We start from the raw sequence: 11,927 nt of genomic DNA, 5'->3' as shown, positions 1-11,927 counted from the left end.
AATTATTAAACAGGTGGGGGAAATCTTGAAATAACCGTTAAAGAAAAACAGTGAAAGGGTTTGTGTGTTTTTACTTAGGGGTCGTTACGTCACTGCGTTTTGTCCAACCCACTTGCTGCTGATTAGTTCTTGAAAAGACATGGAACTGATAGACGTGCATTAATCCAATCATGCTCTCATTAACAAGTGTTGCATTGACTGTCCCTCGTAAATCTTATTGTTTATAATTGAAAATCTAAGCTACAGGCACATTCATTAATTTTTGCCTCACGTTTCAGTTCGTGTAGATTTATTATATGCATCAACCTCATGACACTTTGTTGAACCACACCATTTTCACCTGGCAGCATCAAAACTGGACAACAAAAGCATTGACAGGTTGATTGTGTTTAGCCCAACAGTAGGCTACTATAGACATACAAGTGACTTCATGTCAAACATACAATTGCAGTGACACATTTAGCTTTTCATTTGCTGTACATCTAATTCATTCCGTGAATAAAACATCTCAAAATACACACTCGTGTGAGCGGTCTAATATTTCTGACAGCACGTGAAGGCATCATTAGAAGAGCGTCCTCCCTGTACTTCCCCTTTAAGAGCCAGTTGTTGACCTGTAGATTTCAGTTCTCTACTCTGCCTCACTCCGCCGGTCAGGTCGACTTTCTGCCCGCTGTCAGTGCTCCCGATCCCGGGCATGCCCCCGCCATGGTCGACCTAAATAGCGGCTGGAACTTGTCTTTCGCCGGATGCGGGTTTCTGGGGATTTACCACATTGGAGTTGCTAGCTGCCTGCTGGAAAAAGCGCCCTATCTTCTGAAAGGGGCCACCAAGTTATACGGAGCCTCAGCCGGTGCTCTGACCGCCTCGGTGCTCGCCAGCCAGGCATCCATAAGTAAGCTAAACCGCAGTGGTGTGGACTCAGGAAGTCCTGCTGTTATATAATAAATACTGTTTATTATGGCATAGTCTGCCTTTACTACACTTATACAAGCGTATCATATATCATACTAGAACACAATGTCCATTATGATATGGACAAATGGTGATTGTTGCATTGTTTTTCATATATTGGTAAAGACAAACAATGAGTACCATTACTTATCATATCACAGCCTGGTGTATGACTGTGCTGCTAATAATTAATAACATCACTGTCACTTTACCATGTCATTTGTCTGAAAATGCAATATTTTTCAAACTTGTGCCTAACATTTCTTTAAAGTTATTGGTGTTAGAAAACGGGTAGAATTTTTGTAGATTGAAGTGAATTTTAGTTTATATTTCGTGACAAAACTGCCTCCAAAAGTATTATTTTTTTGCAAAACGGCCTAGGAATGCCAAAATATATCATAAATATACTTCAGATTTTGTATCTATGAAACATAAGGAGGCCTTCTTCTGTCAAAGGCACTCCTTCTCTCCCATAAGTAAACATCATAGGATATCAGCAGACTCATGTATTGGCCAACTAGAAGCTGTGTTGACCTCAGCATAGGCTTGGAAAAGGATTCGCTAAGGTCACTGTTCGTCCCTGACTCGAAGTCTATCGATCACAGGGAAAATTCCTACCAAGGTCCCATCTCCTAAAACCTAAACCCCTTTTTGCTGTGTCATTTTTAGTAAAATGTTGTGAAGATGTGATCGAGGTGGCCAAAGAGGCCAGGAAGAGGAACCTCGGCCCCCTTCACCCCACCTTCAATCTGGTCAAGGTGATAAAGTCTGGCCTGGATCGTGACCTGCCATCTGATGCTCATGTCCTGGCCTCGGGGCGGCTGTTTGTTTCGCTCACCAGAGTATCAGATGGGAAAAACGTCCTGGTGTCGGAGTTCAGCTCCAAAGAAGAACTCATCCAGGTGCGAGTAGTTTGTGACTAAATCTGAAGAAGCCTCTAGGGCCTCCGTGACAATAATCCAAGCCACAGGAAGTGGATTTTCTCTGGTTTAACTCTGCACTCTGTCCACAGGCGCTGGTGTGTAGCTGTTTCATTCCCATCTACTGCGGGCTGATTCCTCCTTCCTTCAGAGGAGTGGTATGTGTCTCTGTATGAATTGCTACTCATTGAAGTTTAGTTTGGTTCCCTTTTCGGATGCACAATTATTTGAACAAAATCATATTCCTATTCTCAATGCCATGGGACTTCAGATAAAGTCAAAATCATACAAAGGTGTTCCCTTTCTTTATGTATTTATTTAAAAGATCATTTGGAATGCCTTTGAGTGCATCTGTTATCAAAAACCATTATATGTATGTAACAGTATTCCAGTAAACTTTCAAAATAGGACTGGGACAATACTGCGCTAATTATAGGTCGAACTGCAAGGCTCCTATGATATCATTTTGCTTTCACATAATCAGGGTGAGTCCGTCATGTTACGAAAGAGATGTGTGATAATCATTTTAGCCCCTCATTCCTAAAACCAGTGTTGCCCTCACTTTGACTTATCAGCTGCTTTTGGACTTTGACAGTGATCTATTCCAATCAATAGAGCTGCTGCTACTGTGTGTGTGTGTGTGTGTGTGTGTGTGTGTGTGTGTGTGTGTGTGTGTGTGTGTGTGTGGTGTGTGGTGTGTGGTGTGTGTGTGTGTGTGTGTGTGTGTGTGTGAGAGAGCCACTGTGAACAGACAGCACTATTATTCAGATCCGCTTCCTCTCCTGTTGCCAAGTCATACAGAATCATAGCCAAGTGAAATCAGATTGGATTCAGATGACGATAAAGGTCATGATGAAGAAGGATAAAGAAAATCATCCAGGAGATAAAAATGCAAATGCAAAAAAGTCTTTTTCGATTTGAGCTCAAACATGCAACGATGATTAATGTGGCTTCAAATGTTGGTGTCAATGGAAATGTAAGCGCAGGAAGAATCAGGAGTGTCAGTTGAAGCCATCATAGTTTTGGGTAATAACGTCAGAAAAATCTAGGCAGAAAAAACTTAATTTGGGTTGAAGTGAAACTGCTGACGACTGTGTTTGCACTGAAAGAAAGTTGAAGTGCAAATGTGAAATTAACAACAATAAACAACCTGATGACATGAAGTAAAGTACGGTTCAAAACAAGACGTGAAAATAATAACTATACCGTTCCAGCTTCATTGAATGAATACAAGTCATTTAAAGGAGCAGTGTGTAGGATTTAGTGCCATCTAGTAGTGAGCTTGGAGATTGCCACCAACTGTACCCTTCCCCACACACACTTTGTCTTTGTGTACATCCTTCACCCTAAATAGAGTGTGTTGTCTCAGTCTCGGTGCCAAAGTTCACCGTCGAAACGCCACGGGGAAGAGAGTCCGGATTCAGAGAAATTGCTGACATACACACAGCTGTGTATTCTGTCAGCAGACTGTATCTATGGATTCTGTACATCGTGTTCTTTCTGAGCTTGACATAGAGCCCAGTCAAGTGTGACTCACCAACTCTTCATAGCTTGTGTTATTTGAGCAAACTTAAGAGCGATTATTAAAATGTACACTCACTTAACCCTATATTTTCACAACATAACTTTCTTCTAAATAATAAATTCTTAGAAAAGTTATTTGAAAGGACTACGTATTTTCTACTAAGCAGAAAATACCATTTGATTGGTTTAAAATGTTACTAGGTTAAGTAGATACTGTATATTTAAGCACTTGTTTTAAAGACAATTATTCAACAATTACTTTAAAAATTCCTGTTTCTTTTTCAAAGCTTAAACCTGTTGGCATTTGCAATTTTATTCACTTGGAATTAGAATAGAATAGAATAAAAAAGAAGCCTTTATTTTCATTATATATAAAATACAATGAAATTACAAATGTCTGTACCAGCACTGCTTAAAATACACACACAGCTATTTGCAATAAAAGACAAAAACAAGAATAAAGACAGTTAAGGTGTTTTGTTGAATAAATAAATCAGTTTTGCCATACAATTATCCCAGGAAACTAAGAATCTGCCCCTAAAGCGATTGTTCTTCACATCCAAAACAAACAAAAGCCCAACTGATGCTCAATAATGAAACAGATATGGATATTTTCCAGTTATATTTACTTTAAAACAACTTGCAATGGATATGTATTGAGCAAGATTAGGAGTCTGTGAGCTAAATGATACCCTCTGTTTTTGAAGTCATGTTGCTCACTGTTGGATACGTTTGCTGAAATTTGAGGATAAATCCAAGATTACAGTCAGAGCTTCTAATAAAGTCATAGTGTCAATACACATTCCTAAACCCTGTATGCACATTGAATTATGTTGTGCTCCACTTCCTCACTGACCTCATTCTGACAAGCTGGCAGACTATTTTTTCAGCCGCTCTGCATTTCTGCGAAGCTCAATGGGATTTTACAACCGGCCCCTGGACTAGGGTTAATCCTGTCTCTATGACATTTGAATCGCTTTAAAAGACAAAATCCTCCTTTTAATTTTCTCATGTTTTGGTTGTTAAAGTGCAACCAGAGCCTTTCATTAAACAAATAGATTGTTAAAGTCTCTAAAAGTGAAATCACTGATACAAACAAAGAGGTGATTGTTAAGGAGGTATGTCTGATTAAGACTTGGGTTCTTGTTTTGCTACAGGTTGGTTGGGTTTTTGGTTTCGAAAGCCTGAAGTTTCTTTAAGATAATCAGGGCAATTCCAGGGCATTAGGAGAAAAGGAGAAATATCACTGTGTTTGAAAAAAATGACAATATTACCGTTAATCAACCCTAAACGATCTCAACTATTCAATAAAAAGCATACCCACTCTTCTGTGCCTTTGCCCTTTTCTTTGTCTTAAGCGTTACGTGGATGGGGGAATCAGTGACAACCTGCCGCAGTCGGAGCTGAAGAACACCATCACAATCTCTCCGTTCTCCGGCGAGTGTGACATCTGTCCCCGCGACAACTCCACCAGCTTCCACGAGCTGCGCTTCACCAACACCAGCATCCAGATGAACCTAGGCAACATGTACCGCCTCAGCAGGGCCCTTTTCCCACCCGAACCCAAGGTAGGTAATACTTCGGAATCGGAGGAGGGACGTCTTTTTTCGTCTCAGATTGTGTAGAAAGACAAGAAAAAATCTGGGGGGAAAAAGTTGCTAATAGGACAAAATGAAATGGTTGGTTTGCGAAATAAATGTTAAGTCAGTACGATTTCAGAATGCTTGTTCTGCTGCCCCCTAGTGGCAGAAAAGTCAATGAGTGCACCTTTAATAAGTCAAGGCTATGTAAAGGTGCCACAGAATGGAAAACTGTATTTACCTCGGCATAGTTGAATGAGGAGAGTTCAGTACATTGAACTGACATACCGTGAACCTCAAACACCATTGTTCCTCCTTCACGTGCAAATCATGAATATGCAAATCCCAGCGGTAAAACGGGCGAATTACAACAATCCCTGTGTGTGACGTAACACACGCGGTAGTCCAGCCCCAACATTTGCATACACCAGCTGCTGGAAACGCTAACACTTACCACTCCGTAACGTTGCTCCCCAATCTCCGACCAACTTCTTCCAATCCATCGGTTTCCTCCTCCGATAAAGGCTCAAACATGTAAGGTTGGATGCCAATAGCCTCCATGGCTCATCTCTCACAGTTTGGCGAACTCCACTTACTTCTGTGGGCTCTGAGGCAGCCATGGATTGCTCCTTGTAAATCAGCCAATCAGCAGAGCTCGTCATAATTATTTTAATGAGTCCCAAATAAGGCCATTCAGCTTGTTTCATTCTAGGACCAAATCATAGGGTTGTGAATGGGCCTGTAAAACTGCATCTGGACATTTTTTGGATCAACCAAAGTTATATACCTTCTTTGTAGACATCAGAGAACAACTTAAAATACCAGATAGATGCTCTCTATGGAACCTTTAAACATTCTCTAGCTTTGCAATGACCAGTAGCACTAGCATCAGCAATGACATTATTCAGATAATGTTTTATATAACTGCGTGAGATTGCTTCTTTTATGACTCGTCTCTTGATTTGGCACCGTCACACGTGTTTGGACATTCACCACTATTACCCTATACCCTACATTCACCACTATTACCCTACATTCATCACTATTACCCTGCATTCACCACTATTACCCTGCATTCACCACTATTACCGTACATTCACCACTATTACCCTACATTCACCACTATTACCGTACATTCACCACTATTACCGTACATTCACCACTATTACCCTACATTCATCACTATTACCCTGCATTCACCACTATTACCCTACATTCACCACTATTACCCTGCATTCATCACTATTACCCTGCATTCACCACTATTACCCTACATTCACCACTATTACCGTACATTCACCACTATTACCCTACATTCATCACTATTACCCTGCATTCACCACTATTACCCTGCATTCACCACTATTACCGTACATTCATCACTATTACCCTACATTCACCACTATTACCGTACATTCACCACTATTACCGTACATTCACCACTATTACCCTGCATTCACCACTATTACCGTACATTCACCACTATTACCCTGCATTCACCACTATTACCGTACATTCACCACTATTACCCTGCATTCACCACTATTACCGTACATTCATCACTATTACCCTACATTCACCACTATTACCGTACATTCACCACTATTACCGTACATTCACCACTATTACCCTGCATTCACCACTATTACCCTGCATTCACCACTATTACCGTACATTCACCACTATTACCCTGCATTCACCACTATTACCGTACATTCACCACTATTACCCTGCATTCATCACTATTACCCTACATTCATCACTATTACCCTGCATTCACCACTATTACCGTACATTCACCACTATTACCCTACATTCATCACTATTACCCTGCATTCACCACTATTACCCTACATTCATCACTATTACCCTGCATTCACCACTATTACCCTACATTCGCCACTATTACCCTACATTCATCACTATTACCCTGCATTCATCACTATTACCCTGCATTCATCACTATTACCCTGCATTCACCACTATTACCGTACATTCACCACTATTACCCTGCATTCACCACTATTACCGTACATTCACCACTATTACCCTACATTCACCACTATTACCCTACATTCGCCACTATTACCCTACATTCACCACTATTACCCTACATTCATCACTATTACCCTGCATTCACCACTATTACCGTACATTCATCACTATTACCCTGCATTCACCACTATTACCGTACATTCACCACTATTACCCTACATTCACCACTATTACCCTACATTCGCCACTATTACCCTACATTCACCACTATTACCGTACATTCACCACTATTACCCTACATTCACCACTATTACCCTACATTCACCACTACCGCAGCTTGTTAAAGTCACATTAATCAACATTCATCTGCCAAACTAGCTTGTGGATTTAAGATAGAGAACCTCTCAGTACGACAGGATTAATGAAAGTAATTTAAACTATATCTGTCTTGTCTTGCTCACTGTTTAAGACGTATGCCTCACTGTCACGAGTCGATAAAGTCCTTCAAGACAAGAGAGGGAGAATGGACAAAGTGCAATGGATTATTATTGCTCTGATTCAGATGCAGATCCCTTGAGATATCCACGTTTGTGCCCTTCTTCCATGGCTTGTTTTAATTTACCTCCCTTGTTTTATTTCCTTTATTCACTGACAGGAAATCGGTATTTAAACTATGTTTTCACTTTTTTGTCCCTCTCTTTAATCCCATGTTTCCTCCTTTTATTTTCTGGTTGTTATTCAAAAGTCATTTTAAGATAAGAGCTTTAGGGTTCGAGCTTTATTGTTGTTTTACAGCTCTTCAGCCCCTCCCCTCTCGTGCATATAATGCCATAATCCATGGTTATGTAATAGGGTGCATAAATCTGTGTGAGGGGGGGGGGAGCTGTGTATTCCTAGAGAGAGGAATTCCCCCTGTAACATACTACATGAAAACAAGTGTACCAATACAGCCTTGAGGCAGAAACGTCACTTCACACACACATACACACAAACATACACAACTAAATGTCAGGTTGTGTATTCATCATTACACACGTAATTGTAACTGAAATATAATCCACTGAATTAATGGAAGTTAAATTCAATACATTTTGTAATTTGTATTATTTGTTATTGACAGTTTGAAATAAAAAACATATGCTTAAAGGAAAACAATATAGCTTTTAATTCTAACTGATTGAGTATACTGTATTTTACTATAGTATTTGAATAGCTATCCACAGCACAAAACTGAAATGCACCACACTTTAGTTTTCTTTAGTAAATAAGTATCCTTTTTTATTTTTTAGAAGAGGAAAACTCAAACTTAAGAACTTAATAGTGTATTTATTGTGAAAAAAACACATTTTGGCTTCATCACGGTCACCATACAGCATTTCAAAACCATTTGAAAATTGTAAAATAAAGTCAGAATAGACAAATAGTTTTCCTGTATATCACATGGACTGTTTTCCTCTCCACAGATACTGGCTGAGATGTGTCAGAGCGGCTATAAGGATGCTCTTCGCTTCCTAGAAGACAACAGTGAGTTTCTTACTCCCCTCAGATTGACTCTTAAACATGCTTTCCTAGTTATGATTCATCCCCATCAGCCTCTAGCCTAACCTTTAGTCACTGTCTCAGGGATAACATAATTCAGTATAACATTTATTCGAGGCCACAAAGGAAAAAGTTTGACCCTGTAAGAAAGCACTGATATCATAATTTCCATGACATCACTCACTGATAGTGTGCTTTGTCCTGCCAGACCTGACAATGCTGGAGCACCCGACAGCTGGCCCCTCAATGCCAGAGCCCGCCTGCTGCTGCCAGCATACGGAAACCACCAAAGAGTGGGTGCTCCGGAGGCTCCGCCTACTGCGCAAACAGCACTGGTGGCTGGATGAGCAGATCAATCTGCCCACGCCCATCAAGAAAGGTTTGAAATCATCCCATACTCTGTTAGCTTTTCGTAATGGAGATGCATTTGACCTAGGGTTTTGAAATGCCTCTGTGAAGTGGTGTGTAAACATGCTGTGTGTGACTGATCCTGTTCTGTGTGTGTGTGTGTGTCAGTGTTCTGCGAGGCCTGCCAAGACAAACCTGGCTTGTACGCCAAGGTGTCCGAGATGCTGCCAGTGCGAGTGGCCTCCTACATGCTCATGCCATACACACTTCCTGTACAGTCGGCCTACTCAGTGGCCCAGAGGCAAGTATACATCTTAACATTTACAATACTTCACTTTTAGGCAAAAGCGTTTTGCATTTAAAGGTAAAATATTGTTGAGATGTCTGCTCTCGTTATTCCAAAGGTTTCCAAAATGTGTTTTCTTTTAGTCTTGGTATGCGTTTCGTTGCCTTTCATTCGCTGTCAGAAATCTTTTATCCAGTTTAAGCCACATTTTTAGATCATGGTCATTTTTAATTATATATTTTAACTACATGATGAATTTTCGAAGTTATTAGAGAAACAAGCTCGGCAAATGTAAGCGGAAGCTAAACAGCGTCAGACAAACTTTTAACATAAGACTAGTTTTGCTTATCTGGTCCCTTTTTCGGAGAGGAAGAGACCTATTGGATAATTCAGCTCTTGTGCAAACCTTCTAAATTTCAGGATCTTAAGCAACATTTAAAATGTAGCTTGCATGATATTGTGCCAAAACTGCGATGAAGAAACACTGTGTTTTCTTTAAGGTTAGTTAAACTACTTAATTTGGTAGTCTGTTTGTTTTGAAAGGGAGATCTTTTAATTTGGGTGGAACCTGACTGCAATTGTGTTGAAAAATCCCTCCCACGATCCCATGCTAAAATATCTTATGTTCGATACGTATTTCCACTCCTATAAAAGCAAAGTCCATCACCATGTTCAGTGTTGAAGATCATTTTAAAAGCCTGTTTTAGCCTTATTTAATATTAATATTATTTATGTGCCCCAGGTTAGTTGAGTGGATCCCAGAGGTGCCAGCTGATATGCGCTGGCTGGTCGGGGTGGCAGGGAGCATGTACCAGCAGGCCTGGAAAGGAGCACCAGCCAACCCTATCAGGTGACAAATTATTTTTTATGGCTGTATTTGGTTAATTATTTACGTTTTTGTAGTGGTTGTCTCCTTCATACCCAACTCCTTTTTTAACTTTCCTTACAACCTGGTTTTTTTCTGTTGAATTGACTTCACAGTGAGCCTGGGCTGAGGAAGTGCTTGAGCGCGCCGCCTCTACCTACAGAGTGTGACAAACCCATTCAGAGAGACAACCTGCCAGCACTTTCCTCACTGGATCTCCATGGCAACTACTGGGAGATCCCCAAATCTACCTCCTCTTCCTCCTCCTCCTCACCCACTCATCATCCTCACATCCCCCCCTCCTCACCACAACAAGTCTGCTTTTTTGTCGGCTCACAGGACGAACTTTAGAGCCATGTAAACTGATTCAGGAAATGCACTTTGACCACGATGCGGACACATGTCCACTTCCTGTGGAGCTGGTGGATTGATGGGTGGTACAATAATTTGAGCAATAAGCAATGGTGTTTCAAGCACACACACTTTCATCTCTCGTCGGTCCAGGAAACACAAACTGTATTGTATTTTAATGAGTGCTCTCTGGAAGACAGCGTCACCTCACCCAGGATCGCAGATGTGTTTGATGACCTGTTTTAATATGCATCACAGAAATGTGTCTAATTTTACAACTACAACCCTACCTACCTGTAAAACTATTCAAAAGTAGCGTGCAATCCTCATTCCCACACAGCTGATTGAATTTAGAGTAATTTATTTGTTTAAATAATGATTTTAAAGTTAAATGATGCACCTTATGGCAGCCATGTTGGAAGTCTGCCGGCCATCTTCTTGAAAAATGTTTAATCAAGACAAAAATATCTAATTTTATATCAAATCCAACATGTTTTTGACAGTGTTCCATCTGTGGCTATGGCTGCAGATAAAGCTTGGGCCTTCCTATACTGTAGTGAGACGGTTATTATAACCAAAGCTATTAAAAAGAAGTAATGAACTGAAGTGTCCTAGCTGAGACTATGACAAAGGCTAGACAACTAAAACAAGTCACTTTACCCACTGATCCCTCACATCATTGAATCTCACGCAGGTTAAATTATTGACACAAAGCCTCTGTAGAGTTTCTTGTTGTTACTTAATTTGCCAAAAGTATATAGTGATGCTGACTGTGCTAATCAAGAGTGTTAGTGTAATACTGGTGTAATCAGGGTGTTTTAGATCACTCTTCCTTGAAGGTAAAGAGGTTTTGTTTCACTGTGATACTCTTTAGATTAAATATTTTAAATTGATTGATTGGTTTGTTGATTTTTTTGAGTCCCTTGCACAAAATGGTGACAACAGCTACTACATTTTGGAAGCCAATATTGTACTTGTACCTTCATTACATTTATTTGAAAGCTAATGCAAAAGTGCAGTAAATGCACTTAGTTACTTCCAACCACTGTCCATCAATAATCATACCCCTGGTGTATTTTGTTGCCAATACTGTACTTGTACTTGAGTGAAATTTTGATTGCAGGACTTTTACTTGTAACATAGTATTCCTACACTCTGGTACTTCTACTTTTACTTAGTAAGATATGAGTACTTCTCCCACCTCTGGATATACAGTATTAAAGAAGTTGACTAAACCACTCTTAACACGTTTATGAAAGTGTTGATCATCAATTTGTTTTTGTTCAAATGCCTACTGTGGACGACATAATAATGCCCTGAGGCAATTAAATGTAATACACAATATCTATCATTGAGAATATTGGTAAATCGCTCAGATTTGATCCGAACGCGACAGAACTGAGTATTTAGATATTAGTTTTGCTACTTTTTGGTGAAATACTGCCCCCTATTGCATAAACATTGATAAATAATTATAATTTACAATAAAGCAGCAGTATACAATTTAATCTCGGTATATTTTGATCCCAATAATGTACTTTTACTTATAAATGAGTATATATTTA

At 39.9% G+C, this 11,927-nt stretch overlaps 1 protein-coding gene across 1 annotated transcript; it reads left to right on the top strand.

The window, feature by feature from the left end:
• The first annotated feature begins 634 nt into the window (after positions 1-634).
• Positions 635-11,255, top strand: pnpla3 (patatin-like phospholipase domain containing 3). The gene is made up of 9 exons (XM_063905473.1): positions 635-895; positions 1,624-1,856; positions 1,967-2,032; positions 4,757-4,966; positions 8,437-8,497; positions 8,721-8,891; positions 9,029-9,161; positions 9,889-9,996; positions 10,128-11,255. Exons 1-9 carry the CDS (start codon positions 709-711, stop codon positions 10,360-10,362), a joined length of 1,404 nt encoding a protein of 467 aa, XP_063761543.1. The 5' UTR covers positions 635-708; the 3' UTR covers positions 10,363-11,255.
• The last annotated feature ends 672 nt before the right edge of the window (positions 11,256-11,927 follow it).

The sequence above is a fragment of the Eleginops maclovinus genome, chromosome 17 (genome assembly GCF_036324505.1).
Source record: "Eleginops maclovinus isolate JMC-PN-2008 ecotype Puerto Natales chromosome 17, JC_Emac_rtc_rv5, whole genome shotgun sequence".
NCBI classification, from domain to species: Eukaryota; Metazoa; Chordata; class Actinopteri; order Perciformes; family Eleginopidae; genus Eleginops; species Eleginops maclovinus.
Note: the sequence above shows the minus strand (reverse complement) of the source record. Positions and strands in the feature narration are given on the sequence as shown.

Excerpts from the sequence above, each read along its gene's own strand:
- pnpla3 (XM_063905473.1), top strand. The coding sequence starts at position 709 with ATGGTCGACCTAAATAGCGGCTGGAACTTGTCTTTCGCCGGATGCGGG. Across the intron at positions 8,498-8,720 it reads TCGCTTCCTAGAAGACAACA|ACCTGACAATGCTGGAGCAC; the intron begins GTGAGTTTCTTA and ends TTGTCCTGCCAG. Across the intron at positions 9,997-10,127 it reads GCACCAGCCAACCCTATCAG|TGAGCCTGGGCTGAGGAAGT; the intron begins GTGACAAATTAT and ends TTGACTTCACAG.